Consider the following 17,236-nt stretch of genomic DNA (forward strand, 5'->3'; position numbering starts at 1 on the left):
TGTGGTATTATTTATTGAAATAAACAATAAAATCAAGTATGAATTTTCAAAGAGTTTCTTTAGCATCATCGATATGTTACACTGTAGTGCAGTGGGTTAGTGGGTTCACTACAAACAAGTAGGTCATGAGTTCGAATCCCGTTGAGAACAATAACTTTTTTAATTTTCCAAAAATTTCTAAAACGTATTTTTTGGTTGAATACCGTGAAAATTCTAAACAGGTGAAAATATTTCAATTATAATATACTTTAATGCACATTAATATCGACACCTCACGGGGATGAGAGGGTTGCTTTGAATTTCTCTCAGGTTGGGATACATAAATCCTATTAGCCTAGTCAATGTTCCCCTTTATTTATTTGACTTAGTTTTGCATTAAAGCGAATATATTCACTTATACAGGGCAAAGTCTATAATGAAATATGTATGTATTTATCATTCCAACATTACATTTAGGAATTAAATTTTCTTCAACTCAGAAATGAAAAGTCCCCGAGGTGTTTGGGCCTTGGGACTTAGGAACGATAACCCTTACATGAGGAACTTTCATACCAAATAAAATTTAAAATATTTTTTGTGTTTATTTGCAATGGTTTTCATTCAATTTTTTATGTCACATATATTAAAATACATTTTCTTATAACATCAAGCAACTTTTTCAGATGATTTTTCAACAGAGTAAGAAAATATGAAAAATTATGTTTTGGGGAAATACTAAAAAAGATTGCAATAATAACATTTTTGAATGTTAAGAAGCGATATATTTTTTTTATGTGTCCGAAGGAAATATCCATCATATGACAAAATAATTTCTCTCAATTTGTTGATAGCTGTCTTTTAAAAAAATATTTTACAAAAACACGAAAAAACATTAAAAAATTCTTTATAAATACCTATATTATCCCTATCGTCATTTTAATATTTGAAAAGTATATGTTTTGTGGTCTTCTATTGAAAATTGGAATAAACTGTGGGTGTATAGAGCCACCTTAAGGGGGCGTCATTTATGGCATGCTTTAATATATAACGGCTGAAATATTTGATAACTTTAAATTTGAGTTTATAAATCATTTTTTTTTAATTCACATCGGGTTCCCTTGTTAAAACACAGTGGCATATTGTGTTGACCGAAATTTGACAGAATTGTATCTTATAGAATAATAGTCTTCTTTTCATTCACATAAGCAACATGGTCACGCGTCTAAAAGAAAATCGAGTCTTTCAACTCATATTTCTCTTTAGCTTACCTCTTTAGCTTACACCTAACCGTTTTAGCGGGGGGGGGGGGGGGGGTAAAGTACATGTAATGAATATTACAGGATGGCTGTCTATGAGCAACTGTCGTCACATACATCATGTACATGTAGCGGATAAACTAACTGAATATTTGATTTATTTGAATTGATTATTACGACTCATTAATAGGGGTGTTTAAATAAGCCAAACACTTAATACGATATTTTTGATAGAAACAATTTCTTGCGAAATTGGGTTGACTATTATATTAGCATCAATTCTCCATTTCCTTTGTAGCATGATCTTACTACACTTGTTCGATTGATTGGCAAACTTAATAAAATCAGACTTGTGAATCGGTTCCTCTAAGATACGCTATGCATGTATGTATTGTGTATCGTAGAGGAGAGGATTAACAAGTCTATATGATAAAATTTTTAGACTGATTCACGGCTTACCTGCTGATGATACTGACATTTTTTCACACTCAGAAAATTATTAAAATATATTACATGCATTATGCTTTAAAAGTTTCTTTTCTTCATTTAATGTGCTTTTGTGTCTTTTATTTGAAAAACGTCATTAGGTTGATTTTAGCCGGGCATGTGATACCTAGACTAAACATAGGTTCATACGCATCGGGCTCGCGATTCAGAGCAGACCACGTGGGTAAATTTTGACAGACGTTGGGGTATGTTGTGTTCACAAAATTCTCACCATTCTTGTCGAGATATTGTATAGATATTACAGATTTGAGAAGTAAAATTTGTTTCTCGGATTTGTTCCATTTAATACTCATTAAAATTTGTCCAGACTAAAGTGTAAATGTGCTTCAACAAACTTTTTATATGTTCATTTACAGTTATCCATGATCCACATAAAGTACGTGATTGTGATCTGAAATTTAATTGAATTTAAGTAGATTTTGCAATCTTTTAACCAAAATTTCACTTCAATTAAAGTTGATCAGTGTTGTACGTCTTCTAGATAACCATAGAAGCACATGAAATTTTCCTCTGTAATACATCAGCTAGTAATCCGAGATTCCTCTGACTCTAACCCCCGCTTTTATATTGGGACGTGCGGGGGAGAAACCCTGCATGTCCCAATATAAAAGCGGGGGTTAGAGTCAGAGGAATCTCGGATTAATCAGCTAGTTACCTTTCCTCATTTTACAGGTCAGAACAATTCAGTGTGTAACTAGTTATTGAATTCTGATTTAAAAATTGTTACTTTTCCATCATTGTAATTGTTCATTCTAGAAGTAAAGGCAACATCATCATGGGACGACTATCAAGGAAGAAGCAGCACAAGGGAGATAAACCATTGAAGGAGAAGTACCGAACCAAGAGGAAGACAAAGGACCTTGATGAAATCCACGAAGACATGAAACCGGGAAAATCTCAGAAACTGCTGAACCAGGAAGCGGACTTTGATAAACCTGGTGCGGGGCAGTTTTACTGTCTCCATTGTGCGTAAGTACCGGATATTTATTATTATTTAGAACTGATTTGCATCTTAATTGGCAATAACTGCACATTTTGATGGTCCTTATTTCATTTGTAAGTTGGAAGAAACACAGGAATATGAAATTTTGTCAAGTTGCAATACCTGATGATGCTAAACTTGCAATGGTTAATATGTACCTATACCTGCATATTAAGAACCAGATCACCTTGAATAATTTACAATGGCAATGTAGTCAGGGCTTGGTGCTACATTTAGTAATTGTTTGCAACAATGATTTGTATAAATCCTCAATAAATGGTAATCTTTGCGTTGAATGTTCAGTTCACAGTTATCGAACATGTTAATCTTTTGTTTTCATTGTAAAGAAAATCATAGTTGTATTACTAAATTAATAAAAGTTCTTGTTGTGTATCAAACATTATGATTCTTTGTTCAAGCTTAGTAGCACATTTTTCTATTCATGTGATACTTTATATTTTGCAGGAAGTACTTTATTAATGAAACTTCTCTGAAGACACATTTTAAAAGCAAACCACATAAAAGAAGGTAAGTGATAGTAGTAATTAGACATCTGTTACTTTGTACTGATAAATTCTGTGTTTGCTGACTGTGTGCAATTCATCATCCTGATTTAATTGGGCTTACATTGTATAATTCTATTCCATCATGTGTCAACCATAATTTTGTTTGTGTCCTTACATTTACTTTAGTCTGTTTATAGATATCAAATGCATTAAGTTCTTTGGAATTTGTAGATTACTTTTCCAAAAGACTTTATTTTAACAGAAATTGTACAGTCTGATTGAAACATATACCCCCTTCCCCTTAAGATGAAAAGATAAAGAGAGGGCTAGTTTTAAGTACACTGAACAATTTAATTCATTACAATTGAAATGATACAGATTAGTTTGTTGAACAATTTTTAGAGTGAAATATCAGAAATTCCTATTGAAATAGCTACTCCTTTAAGAGGACAATTGTTTTTGATGAAAAAGTTCAAATTTGGCACAAACCAATGCTGGATAATGAATATATTGTTGTAATTTGACTGTAAGTGATGTGTGTAATAAATGAAAATCCATTTATATGGGGATTCTCTACTTAATCATTCCATTTCCATGATTTCCGATTCTAATGACATTTTTTTCACTTGTACAGCTAAGATGACCTTTGAATTGCCATTGTTGCAAATATGATTTAAACAATTGCTTTCTATGATTAAATGATGAAAACTAGAGCTATCCCATTACTTACAGAAGGAAGGGCAATTCTATTTTTTTTTTATTTCAAATTCACTGTGGAATCATTAATTGCAGACACCAATATTGTGAATAGATTAATTAATGTTGGAGCGTCTGTGTAGTTACAAGTATCTTTCTGAAAATGAAATGAAATTATCCAAGAACAGACACATTGGGGGAGAATGATTGTAAATCAAAATTTTATGAAAATTCAGTTATATTAATAAAAAATGTCTACGACAGTACTTCAGGATTTTATGAAGTGTGAATTAAAATGCAGATATTATTGTTTCTGTAGGTTAAAAGCCCTGTCTATTGAGCCTTACACGATAGAGGAAGCAGAGAGGGCAGCCGGAATGGGCTCCTATAAACGACCAGAAAAGGTTACCGTGGAAACACAGTCAGCAAGCATGGAAACTGACAACACCTAGTGAAGTGTGTTTGTGCATGAAAGGTTGTTGTGATATGAGAACATATATGTGTTAATGAACTTTGTTATCTTTTAAGTTCAATTTTAAATGGGAGGTTAAGGGGGAGGGGTAAGAATGTCTTTATCTGCACTATATAATGTTCAATGCAGTATAAATATAGGTACATGTATGTTTAAAACCTTCAAAAATATTTTCAAATATTATTGTTATTTGACTGGGGTATGCATTTTAAATCTGTTCATTTCGCTTGATACCTATATATAAGCCTCGGCCCTTTCTTGAACCTAGTTTAATCCTGCTTTTCAAGAAATGCATTTAATGTTTTATATCAACAAGACAAATATAAACTGACATTTATCACTTATTCGTATTTGAACAAGACTTACAACTTCTGCCTATTTATTTCCCAAAGTTTAGAAGGTCGAGTATTGGATTAAAATAGTCCACCTGAATTTTGGTCAAACCATTGTAAGAGCAATATTTTTTGTGAAATACACTGTACAATGTACATGTATATTGAAATGATACAAAATGTAAAATCTTTTTGTTGAAAAATAAAATTTTTTACAGCTGAGCACATGACTTAAGGTTTTGATTTGAACAGTTTTAGTTGTACAGGAACTTAATTAAACCACCCTTTCTCCCATAATATTAAGTCTTATACAGAATAAGATAACGGTGTATGGTATACAGTATAATTGTCGGCATTAGTCAAGGACTATGAAATATAGGACCAACAGTCCGGACTAAATAAGGGTTTGATGTACACAGAAAGCAAACTTGATCTATTGTAACTTCTTCTTCAAACCCAAAACCAAAAATTGAGAAAACACTGAAGTCAAAAAATGTATAATTTATTTCTTGAAGGCATTGATTTTAAAGCTTACCCCCTCTAAGTAGAATGTAGGCCGGCATACATACCCACAGCAGAACTTTTCATCAAAGTGTTGAAATTATTTTTAAAAATATATAAATTAAAAATTTTGATTAAAGTCGTTTACCATTTTCTAATCTTAAAGCTGGATATTTCAAATAATTTGACAAATATCAATCAAAATTTCTGATTTTAAAATGGGCAAGATGTGCTTCCCCCAAATAACAGAACACTTTATCAATGTAATACCCAATTGATCTGGAAACATAATATTTGCGAAATTTACACCTGTAGAGTATTCAATACTATGTATAAACGAATACAAACAAGTTTTCGTTTATTGTATGAAAAACTCAAATCATTGCAAAGATGACATAATATTTAATAATCTGATGAGTTGTCCAACTGTCTCGCCCATCTCAGCACTTTGTTCGTACTTATTTACAGACACAATAAAACCAGGCTTCTCTCAAAACAAAATCAAGATGGAATCGATAATTAAACAAATCTTGGGAGTGCGGTTAATCTATTTTTATCTACGAGACAAAGCCAGAAGTTCACGGTGTCCTCAACAGTCAATTTTCGCCATAGTTTTGACGTCATCAGATGTAACGGTGGATCTCGCTCCCCCGCTGTGCTTGATAAAGATTTTTCAGTAGACAATATGTTGATATGTGGAATGACAATAATTAATGCGAGCAGTCATAAAGGCATTTAAATCCCGATGAAATTTCCTGACAACTCCTGTCAAATCTTACAGTAGTATTTTGATTTGGCCCTATGTGCGTTAAAACCATTTTGTTGTAAATGTTTATCATTAAACATTTAAACTGCAGAACCAAAACAACACTTTGCATTGTATGCACATTTTTGCAATTAAAGATTTTGGACGCTGGCCCAAAGCGCTTCAGCCTACTGTGACTTAATCCGCCTTAATCACTGATAATCCCTCTTTTTCACGGAGACGTCTAGCAGGTTTTCAACCGATCAACGCCAAATGTTTTCCAAAGACCACAAGTACACATGAGGACAGGTTTTTAAAATCACAACCAAGAATTTTAAGATATACATATACGGTTAAAAAAGATTCGGAATATGTGCACAGTAAATAGATAAATAATTTTTCACATATTCGATATCAGTGCGCCTGTACTTCAATAGGGGGCTCGGTAGAATTGGGGGGTGGGGTGTGACCCCCTACTGTATTTTCCTGGAAGGTTCCCGGAATCTCTTGGTCCCCCTTGTAAGGTGAGACCCGTTTTGGGGGTTTCTGGTCGGCCTTGCTGTTCATCGTCCCATTAACCTGGCTTTCCATGCTCATCGTTTTGGCGCGGGCCCCGAGATGCACACGTGACGTAGAAAACGCATCAATTTTATCCTGGATAGTGGAGTCTATGTTGGGTAGCACTAGGGGAGCTAACTGGTCCTGTCTGGGGTATATATAGTGGTTCAACTGTACCGGCCCGTTAATTTTCTGAGAGTTCAACAATTTGATTTTGCGGTACGGCTCGCTCATGGCCTGGGATACCAGCGCCTTGACAGGACTGGGGTCGACCCGGGGGGTCCTTATAGGCGATTGACGGCTATTCCGGGGTATCAACTCGAACTTCCCTTGATGTTTGATAATTTTTCTCGCCGGAAAATGTTTGTACGTCTTCTCAAAGAACGGCAGAGGGGTTGTAGAGGGCGACTCTGTCTTGTTGGACATGTCCAGCTCCTCTGTCACAGTCTTAGGTTTGTGCATCATGAACGTGGCCGAGTAGTACGTTATTTCACGGGACCGACCCACCGCGCCCCTCTCTGACTCCAGCACACACTTATTGGACAGTTTGGACGATAGATCCGCCACCTCTTGTTCCCGACACCTCTGGTTCATCTCCGTCAGGATCTGTTGCTGTTTCCCCAGGCGCCTCTTTTCGAAACTCGTGGACAGTTCCATGATGGCCACTTTCTCGGGAGTCGCCACGCGATGTCTCCCGTCACGAAACTGGGTAATATGTTTCAAGTTATCCCGAGTAGGGTCCTTTAGAAACGGGGGAGGGGGCTCAAAGTCCTCCATAGAGACTTGGTCTTGGAAGAGCCGCATGGTTCCTCGGCTGGGCTATACGCACCTCGCTCCGCTCGCCTGTTACTTTCTCATATTAAACAGAGAAATGTCCAATCACAGAAAAAGATCTAAATGTGGAGTTTACCGCCAACCTCTGTCGTGGATAATTGTCCACAATCACTGGAATCAAATATCAATTTACATCGTCAATTCGTTCCGAGTTCTTCCATAAAAATATACGCAATGGGATCTTAATTGTCCTACGCAACAACAACAGACCGGGATTAACGCTTGCGTCGTTCATTTAAATTTCAGATCTTAATGAAATCGAATTTTTTTCCTTTCCTCGCAGCTAATACAATAATCAGATTTTAATCCCTGTTCTCTGGAATATCTACACTGACTTTTTTAAAGAGTCACGCTTATTGCCTTGGTTCCACGCAATGATTTTAGACGCGCGGAGCTCGATCGCTAGCTATAATACACACTCCATACCACGGTCCCTGCGCGGTTTTGGATTTCTGATTAAATCATTTTGTGTATTGGATTTTAAGTCGTTCTTCGAACCATAAAAACAATTAACTGTCGAGAATATTTCATCAGAGATAAACGGGTTAGAAAAATCAAGGAAATTGATACATCATATCGTAGGCAAATCGACGAATGATTTCAAATACGCTATTGTTTGAATATTATCGAATTGGTTAAAGCTGAAATATTTACTTAAATGTCACTCGCGCGGCATGATAGAGTAAAGAGGGATCAAATTTGTGACTTTGTAGCAATTTAAAACTGGGTCATACATGCTCAGTATATAATTCTAGCAAAATCCCTGTTTATTTGACCCATGTACAGTGTATGTGTTTAATGATTGGGGGGTGAGAGGGAGGGGGGAGGGAGGTCCAAACCAAACACTTCACTGGTACCAAGTTATACAGCTATTTAAATTAAACTTTGATGTAAACATTGCTGAATTTGATTTGGCTTTTAATTGCCATCGTTCAGCAGTTAAGAGGTCGGGATATTCTATACCATTTCTATAGAATCCCTCTCATAATTTAATTGAACTTCACAGCTAGAGGATTGCAACTCGCGTTAAAGAACAAACATTATTGTTTCTTTCATTTCGCACACCTTTAAACTTCTTTTTCAAATAATGACAAAACATTATTATTTTATTGAATTGACCAAGATTGCTCTTGAATGAAAAAATATAATTTGGTTTTATGAGAGTTTTCCTTTATCAAAAAAGCAAATTAAAAGATCGTCTTTATACTTCCAATTTATTTTCATTTTTAAGGCGAATGCATATTTATGCAATATCACATTGCGGAAAAATAATTTGCTTTTATGAGAGTTTCCCTCTTATCAAAAAGGAAAAAACCGTCCTTACTTCAAATTCATTTTCTTTTTTAAGGTTCATGCATATATATTCAATATCACATTGCGATACATTTAATATTACTGCATATGTTTTAGAAACAATTCCCACAATATCATATGTTGTTTGTGTTCTTATAAAGCATAATAATGTAAACGAAAGCTCTTTCATATTGCATGCATGTGCCAGTATCAATATAACTTATAGGGAATGGGCACAATTAATTGAAACAATAGAAATGAGATAATTTTTTATATTTAACATTTATTTTAAGATACTACATAATGACATAACCAAAAATGTAGAACCATTTTAACTAGAGCTTGGACTTTGGGTAGTTGTGTCAAACAGCAATGTGACGTAGGCTTGTCTATTTCATTGTAGGTCACTCAGTCATTGCTCTTTGAAATCAAGAAGACTTGTCTGACTTTTGTGATCGATCATGAAGAGGTTTTGACCCAAGAAATAGAATGTTACATCCTACTGAAAGTCCAAGGCCTTGTTAAAATGGTTCTAATGTATTTCACAGCTCTTTTGGAGAGAGAGAGAGAGAGAGAGAGAGAGAGAGATTTATTTTTAATGAAGAACTCATAACGAATCACCACTGTAAATATCAGCAAATATTTACAGAGTTTAAGCGTTTAGGACCGCAGTGGACCCTCAGAGTTTAAGCGTTTAGGACCGTGGTGGACCCTCAGAGCTTAAGCGTTTAGGACCGCGGTGGACCCTCAGAGTTTAAGCGTTTAGGACCGCGGTGGACCCTCAGAGTTTAAGCGTTTAGGACCGCGGTGGACCCACAGAGTGCGTTCGCTATAACCGTAAATATACTAGCTGTTAATCCATGCCCAATCAAATGGACTCACAACTCTTATAGTCGTACTCCATGGTGCTACGTGTAATTAATAGATCGAGATGAAGTCATATAGTCCAGGGACACAACATATGACACCCAGCGCCCGCAGCGGTTTTTGAACCAGCAACCAGCTCAAAATAGGAGTTTTTCCACACATTCAATTTCAATCATACGTAATATTTTGTAGATGTATATAAAATAATTATAGTGAAGGATGATATAAGCAAACACAAAATAAGTGCTTTTCCTAAGATTTAAGAAGTGCCGTGTTCTATATTTTAAAATTGTATGATGATCGCATGATCTAAATGTTAAGAACAATTTAAAAAACAAATCAAAATTATTTGCAAAAGAGAAATTGGGGGGCATTTCATTCGTTCAAACTGAATGTCAGGAAAACATTACTTGCAATCAAAAATCGAAATATAGTACTCTTTGTCTCAAAAACATAAACAGGCACGTAAATTTACATAAAAATTTTATTTATGGCGGAGTTGCCCCCCCCCCCCTTTTCGGGAGCATAGCATAATAAACAGATTTGAAGTGAAAATAATGAAATGAAATTGAAGATTGAGGTTTTTGAAGGATTAGGATTTTCCAGGATCGATGGGGGACTTCGTTTTTTTCGGACACCCCCCCCCCAAATAAAAAAAAACAAAAACACGATGCGACGTGCCTGCCAGAAAGTTGAGAGACGAATTGCCTTTTTTTTTTAAAGTCTACTGAGTATACATATTACATGTGTAAGATAGTTAACAAAAAATAAGCATGCCTCTATTGCTGGGCCTGGACCATGAAAATTGTATCTTTTATTAGAAATAGTGAATTTTAAAGGACATACTCGGATCTAGAGCGAGTCGGGTGGTCTGGACCCCTCCCCCCCCCCACCAGAAATTCAAATTTGATTAAATTTGCAGAGTAAAATTATCAACTGATCAAGTATAGGCTTTGGAACATGGTGCAAGATAGTTAACAAAAAATAAGCATGCCTCTATTGCCGAGTCTGGACCATGAAAATTGTATCTTTTATTAGAAATAGTGAATTTTAAAGGACATGCTCAGATCTTGAGGGAGTCGGGTGGTCTGGACCCCACACACCAACATTGTTTTCATTCTCTGAACATGAGCAAACATTTAAGCAAAACACTAATGTTTTAATCAAATCTTTACACTACAACAGGAAGTAAAGGCATGGTGTGCAAGCAGCATTCATTGGCAAACATATTGTATTCAACATTGATTTATACTCAATAGTTGAACTCCTCTTCATTTTGGTTTAGAAAAAAAAAGCTACCAGTTGTTTATACCAAATAAATCTATCAATTTATTCATTGTCAAGATCTGGTAGTTTAATAAAAACAACATCTTACAGACTTGAATTTAGGGTGGAGGAGTAAAACTGCATAGGCATCTTACTCCATATCAACATAGTCAAAAAGCAACCAAGAGAGAGACAGATGGAGCAGTAAAAGGGGCAGATAATCCCACAGAATGCTTTGTGTCTCATTTGATTTCATACACTCTGATGTTCTTCCAGCTGCTGCACACACAGCACATGTCTCCTCTTTCACTGACTTTCATGAAAGCAGGGCAGGGGATACATTCCAAGACCCGGATCAGAGAGCCAAAGCTGGACAGTATGTGGACATTATTGCTCTTGGATCCACCCACGTATAGATTATCGAGCGCGTCTCTATCCACACTGCAGGGACCACTGAGCTTTGGGCTGACATACTTCCACAGGGGCACCCCCTTCTCATCGATGCAGGTCACAGTGTCCGTTTTTACATTACTGTGCACAATGTGGCTGCGACGAGTCACTGCCACGTACAGAGAAGACTTTTCAACTGGGTATCTGTAAACCAACTCTCCCTGTAAGTCGTATTTCAAAATTGCAATCTGACAAGCAACAAAAACAAAATTTTCCCAGATGGATATGCCATAAGGCACCAAATTATCTTGCATTATGAATTCTCTCACCGTGGTAAAATCATTGCTTGACATGACAATCACACTTCTGTTTGTCTGGTTTGTAATGTATAATTCATTGTCTGAATGTTGCACGTCAAAATAAGTATCATCTGTATCACTCTCCCTAACTTTATCCCAAGTGTTACGTTTCAATCCAGCCAGCCAGAGACCTTTCTTGGTTGAATTATATTTTGCTAGAGCAATCACTTCATCTGAAATGAAATTTCCACCACAAATGTTGGCATCAGGAAGTTGAACCTCATATATCAGAGAAAATGACACATCCTCAATGTCCCTCCTGTTCAGTAGATGTTTCCGTGAATGTAAAACTTCAAGTTTGGAAAACCTTTCCACTTGTTTTAATTTTCTTAATTCTTTTGATATATTTGACTTGAGCTTTATTTCATGTTCTTTCAAATTCACAGTTTCCAATTTAAGCATCTCAAACTTTTCTCCGACATGGTGGTATTCCTTCATAAAGCAGGCATCACTCGCATCCTCCAGGTTCTGAAGTCTCTGTATACAGTGTCTGCTGAAGTGAATCCTGTCTGAGACAGAATCAATATTTTTATTTAACATGTCTTTGCTCTCCTTTGTAACTTTACTCAATTCATTTAAGTGTTCATTTTCAAGCTTATCCAGATGAGCTTTAACTTCCATTCTTAACTTTTTGGTTTCTTCCAGTATACTGTCTGATGTGCTGTCTATTTCACTGAGGTTGTTTTCTTGCTTTTTCTTGACCATTAGCAGTTCCTGCTCATAATTATTCACCTTTCTTAGCAATTTTTGCAGACTGCCACCCTTCTTTGTTTTTTCAGCGATAGATTGAATGGTTTGGACATCGAGGCATTTCCTGTGCTCAGTGGTTGCGCACAGAGTGCACATAGCCCTGCGATGCTCCCCGCAATGTAGTTCTACTTCTTTGTCAGGGTGTTCTGGACAACTCCCATTTTTTACAGATGATATAACACTCTGCAACACTAAGCTAGGTTCCTTCAACGGGACAACAACATGAACGGACGTTATTAAATTTCGCCTGTGATATTTAGCACAATTCGCACAAATTGCTTCCTCACAGGTGATGCAGATGTCCGTAGCCTCTTCCTCTTCATTTTCTCGATGACACGCAGCACACAAGCTGGATTCTTTACTTGTGGATAGTTTGTCTAGAATTTTACACACGGGTAAACCTTCTGCCCATGTTTCAGGTTTCCCTATACCGGCTGGTGCTGGGACGAACTCTCTACAAAGTGGACAAGAAAATCCCACAGGTGCCTCTTTCGATTTGCACGAGCTCACTATATACGATGAAATGCAACTGTGACAAAAGATGTGCGAACAGGGCAAAATCCTTGGTGTTCTAAATTTTTCGAAACAAATGGAACAAATAGTAAAATTGTTTTGATCAGTTGCGGATGCCATTGAACGATGATTTTTAAACTCTGCAAAAACGTAGTGGAATCATGTCAAGGGTCAGACAACATACCCGTTACCTTATGGTCACATACCACTATTTTTACCCCGTGCTCATTGACCACGCAAGTAGTTCCATTCTAAAAGTGTATGTATTATTTCAAAAATTCCTAGGGGTACTAAATTGTCGAATTTGGTTCCTTTTATGGCATGGATGGAAAGAAGAAGGTTTGAAAAAAAATACAGACAGGAAAAAATTTAGAAAAATTATCTTTACAGGCGCAATAGAAAGGGTGTAAAGAGGCCAATGTTTACATAAATTCCAAAGTGGAAGTGAATTTTTCATGGTAGGGGTTATTTTAGGGGCCATATCTCAGTCCCCTCTCGATTGATTTTCCTGTAGTTTGGATATGTTGTTGGACTAGTGTCATTCTATAGGTATGCTGAATTTGAACTCATTTGAGCCGGTGGAATTTTTTATATGATTTATTTTTGTATAAAGGAATAAGAGGGAAAAATAATTGTGGTCTGTGTCCTATCAGGTCAAAGGTCAAAATCCACGTTTATCAACTTAAGTCTAATTTTTCGTTATTTTTCAAAGAATTAGGATGAATAATGACATTTTGTGGGGTTCTTTTTCAATTTTGGCAGATAATATGAAAAAATAACGGTAAAAATTGTGTGGAATGGATTTGAACGGGGTGTGAACAGCATGGTGTCATCAAGGAGTCAAACAGGGGACGTAAGTACTTGCAAAATGTCTAAAAACACTTTCTAATGTTAACTTTACTTATCACCCAAATCATAAAAGAATTGGTCGATTTGTCATTAAGTTATAAAGCCTTAAATATACCCCCCCCTCTCTCTCTCTCTCTCTCTCTCTCTCTCTCTCTCTCTCTCTCTCTCTCTCTCTCATATTAATCATAGTACATGTAAAAGTATATGTATATTGCCTTTAATATTATTTTGATTAAATTATAAGGAGGAAAGTAGGGCTTATGTTACTTTATGATTCCTATGAATGATGACATATTTCACTGCCTAGCAGATTGCATGACAGGACATACAAGGTGGTAAAGGGGCACCTGCTGCCCCCCCCCCCCCCCCCCCCCCCCCAGTTAACACCATTTTGACAGAGAAATAATGTAGAAAACAACAAATGGTAAGTTGATTTTATTCATTTATTCATATTTTTCTTACAATTTAACACTTGGAATCTGATGGTGAGTATAGGCATCACACCATTTTCCTCAGTACTTTAGAATATGTAAACCTTCATGTATACATATTTATATGAGACATATACATTTTACTGGTTAGAAATAGTCATTTTAGCATCTAAATTATCAATGCTTTGCAAACTTTTATTTAAATTACTGCTTTAAAGTCTTATTATGTCAGTTTTTTCCCCTCTTTGTGTCCTAGAAATGTAACTACCAACAAATGTAGCATGTGTATGAGTTTGGTTGCTGGCATTGAACAGTGATTGCCCAAGACATATGAGGTCTGCTAGAAGCTTTACTATTTGTAATACTGTAGTAATATCTTTTTGGCACTCTCATCATTAATTTGAGTCTTGGTCATCATTGTTCATGGTAACATACCAGACATTTTCACCTCTAAATGCACAATGTATGTAGAAACCCTTGACTTTGAATGGTGAATCCTCGCTACAAAAGGTATGATCTCCTCAAGATTAATCACACCAGATAATGCTGAAAGAAGGTGATGGACTTGTAATTTCTAAAATAGTTTCTCGTTAATGTTTGTAAAAAATCCCTACTTTGGATTTTAATGTGTAGAGTTATCTCCCTGTTTTAAGAGTACAGTTTTCATGAACCAAGGCTCCTTATGAATTAGGGTACATTTAAGTAATTTATTCAGTGTATATGTAATGAATGGACACATAGAATTCATTCTAAATTCTTCTAAATTGTTAGTTTTGTTTCAAAAGGCATTTTATGCCTATCCATATCAGCCCTGTGTACTCTGAGTTAATCTACTTTGGTCAGCAAGTGCCATTTCCTGAAAATGTGTGAATGGTTCTATGTGATTATCTGCTTAATGTAAACGGATTAGCCACTGTATATTTATCAAAATACCTGATTTCTATAGCAAACTTAATGCAGAATTTTTAAAATATTTTTTCAAGCTCATAGCATGTGATTAAATGTTTCATTTTTGGCATTTTCTGAAAAATTTAGCCATATTTGGGGTATTTTTTTCAAAAATTTCCAAAAAATAGTTCCAGGTGTAAAAGAATTAAATCATCATTAGCATCATCATGTAGACATGTTAGGTTAATGAATGTAATAGATTAATGAAACTTTTGACAAGTAATTAATGTTAAATGTAGCTCTTGAAATTTGAATATTGTGTGTAACGTGCTAGATTTTGCATGTTATTTCAGCCTTCCTGGACCATATTTCAAAGGCCTATAACTCTGATGCAGAATACACAATTCCCGCCAAATTTCACAGGGAGGTGTATTATCGGTATAAGTGTCTACCTACCAAGTTTCATCAAAATCAACGAAGAATTGTGTAATTATTAGGTCACATACCACTATTTTTACCCCGTGCTCATTGACCACGCAAGTAGTTCCATTCTAAAAGTGTATGTATTATTTCAAAAATTCCTAGGGGTACTAAATTGTCGAATTTGGTTCCTTTTATGGCATGGATGGAAAGAAGAAGGTTTGAAAAAAAATACAGACAGGAAAAAATTTAGAAAAATTATCTTTACAGGCGCAATAGAAAGGGTGTAAAGAGGCCAATGTTTACATAAATTCCAAAGTGGAAGTGAATTTTTCATGGTAGGGGTTATTTTAGGGGCCATATCTCAGTCCCCTCTCGATTGATTTTCCTGTAGTTTGGATATGTTGTTGGACTAGTGTCATTCTATAGGTATGCTGAATTTGAACTCATTTGAGCCGGTGGAATTTTTTATATGATTTATTTTTGTATAAAGGAATAAGAGGGAAAAATAATTGTGGTCTGTGTCCTTATCTGAAAAGGTCACATACCACTATTTTTACCCTGTGCTCATTGACCACGCAAGTAGTTCCATTCTAAAAATGTATGTATTATTTCAAAAATTCCTAGGGGTACCAAATGGTCGAATTTGGTTCCTTTTATGGCATGGATGGAAAGAAGAAGGTTTGAAAAAAAATACAGGCAGGAAAAAATTTAGAAAAATTATCTTTACAGGCGCAATAGAAAGGGTGTAAAGAGGCCAATGTTTACACATATTCCAAAGTGAAAGTGAATTTTTCATGGTAGGGGTTATTTTAGGGGCCATATCTCAGTCCCCTCTCGATTGATTTTCCTGACGTTTGGATATGTTGTTGGACTAGTGTCATTCTATAGGTATGCTGTATTTGAACTCATTTGAGCCGGTGGAATTTTTAATATGATTTATTTTTGTATAAAGGAATAAGAGGGAAAAATAATTGTGGTCTGTGTCCTATCAGGTCAAAGGTCAAAATCCACGTTTATCAACTTAAGTCTAATTTTTCGTAATTTTTCAAACGTTTAGGATGAGTAATGACATTTTGTTGGGTTCTTTTTCAATTTTGGCTGATAATATGAAAAAATAACTGTAAAAATTGTGTGAAATGGATTTGAACGGGGTGTGAACAGCATGGTGTCATCAATGAGTCAAACAGGGGACGTAAGTACTTGCAAAATGTCTAAAAGCACTTTCTAATGTTAATTTTAATTATCACCCAAATCATAAAAGAATTGGTCGATTTGTCATTAAGTTATCAAGCCTTAAATATACCCCCCCTCTCTCTCTCTCTCTCTCTCTCTCTCTCTCTCTCATATTAATCATATTACATGTACATGTAAAAGTATATATATATTTCCTTTAATATTATTTTGATTAAATTATAAGGAGGAAAGTATGGGCTTATCTTACTTTATGATTCCTATGAATGATGACATATTTCACTGCCTAGCAGATTGCATGACAGGACATACAAGCTGGTAAAGGTAAAGGGGCACCTGCTGCCCCCCCCCCCCCCCCCCCCCAGTTAACACCATTGTGAAAGAGAAATAATGGAGAAAACAACAAATGGTAAGTTGATTTTATTCATTTATTCATATTTTTCTTACAATTTAACACTTGAAATCTGATGGTGAGTAGACATCACAACATTTTCCTCAGTACTTTAGAATATGTAAACCTTCATGTATAGATATTTATATGAGACATATACATTTTACTGGTTAGAAATAGTCATTTTAGCATCTAAATTATCAATGCATTGCAAACTTTTATTTAAATTACTGTTTTAAAGTCTTATTATGTCAGTT

General features: G+C 35.5%; 3 protein-coding genes across 5 annotated transcripts; 1 reads left to right on the forward strand and 2 right to left on the reverse strand.

Annotated features, from left to right (window-relative positions):
• Positions 1-1,855: 1,855 nt before the first annotated feature.
• Positions 1,856-4,953, forward strand: LOC128184551 (zinc finger protein 593 homolog). 3 transcript variants are annotated; one of them, XM_052854088.1, is made up of 4 exons: positions 1,856-1,927; positions 2,499-2,711; positions 3,190-3,252; positions 4,246-4,953. In XM_052854088.1, exons 2-4 carry the CDS (start codon positions 2,518-2,520, stop codon positions 4,376-4,378), a joined length of 390 nt encoding a protein of 129 aa, XP_052710048.1. In that variant the 5' UTR covers positions 1,856-1,927; positions 2,499-2,517; the 3' UTR covers positions 4,379-4,953. The 3 variants fall into 3 exon arrangements, with proteins under 3 accessions (XP_052710048.1, XP_052710049.1, XP_052710047.1); XM_052854089.1 differs by having other exon boundaries at positions 1,921-1,995; XM_052854087.1 differs by lacking the exon at positions 1,856-1,927 and adding an exon at positions 2,090-2,118.
• Positions 4,954-5,216: 263 nt separating this feature from the next.
• LOC128184550 (uncharacterized) lies at positions 5,217-7,919 on the reverse strand. Its single transcript, XM_052854086.1, has one exon. It carries the CDS (start codon positions 7,336-7,338, stop codon positions 6,391-6,393), a length of 948 nt encoding a protein of 315 aa, XP_052710046.1. The 5' UTR covers positions 7,339-7,919; the 3' UTR covers positions 5,217-6,390.
• A 2,657-nt stretch (positions 7,920-10,576) lies between these two features.
• Positions 10,577-12,974, reverse strand: LOC128184273 (probable E3 ubiquitin-protein ligase MID2). Its single transcript, XM_052853701.1, has one exon. The coding sequence runs from the start codon at positions 12,924-12,926 to the stop codon at positions 11,037-11,039; it is 1,890 nt and encodes a 629-aa protein (XP_052709661.1). The 5' UTR covers positions 12,927-12,974; the 3' UTR covers positions 10,577-11,036.
• Between the last annotated feature and the right edge of the window lie 4,262 nt (positions 12,975-17,236).

This window comes from Crassostrea angulata, chromosome 5 (genome assembly GCF_025612915.1).
Source record: "Crassostrea angulata isolate pt1a10 chromosome 5, ASM2561291v2, whole genome shotgun sequence".
Classification (NCBI taxonomy): Eukaryota; Metazoa; Mollusca; class Bivalvia; order Ostreida; family Ostreidae; genus Magallana; species Magallana angulata.

What these genes read in the sequence shown, in the direction of transcription:
- LOC128184551 (XM_052854087.1), top strand. An exon ending in TTTTACTGTCTCCATTGTGC is followed by an intron (nt 2,712 to 3,189) that starts GTAAGTACCGGA and finishes TATATTTTGCAG; the next exon opens with GAAGTACTTTATTAATGAAA. An exon ending in AGCAAACCACATAAAAGAAG is followed by an intron (nt 3,253 to 4,245) that starts GTAAGTGATAGT and finishes TTGTTTCTGTAG; the next exon opens with GTTAAAAGCCCTGTCTATTG.
- LOC128184550 (XM_052854086.1), bottom strand. Translation starts at nt 7,338, where the DNA reads ATGCGGCTCTTCCAAGACCAAGTCTCTATGGAGGACTTTGAGCCCCCT.
- LOC128184273 (XM_052853701.1), bottom strand. Translation starts at nt 12,926, where the DNA reads ATGGCATCCGCAACTGATCAAAACAATTTTACTATTTGTTCCATTTGT.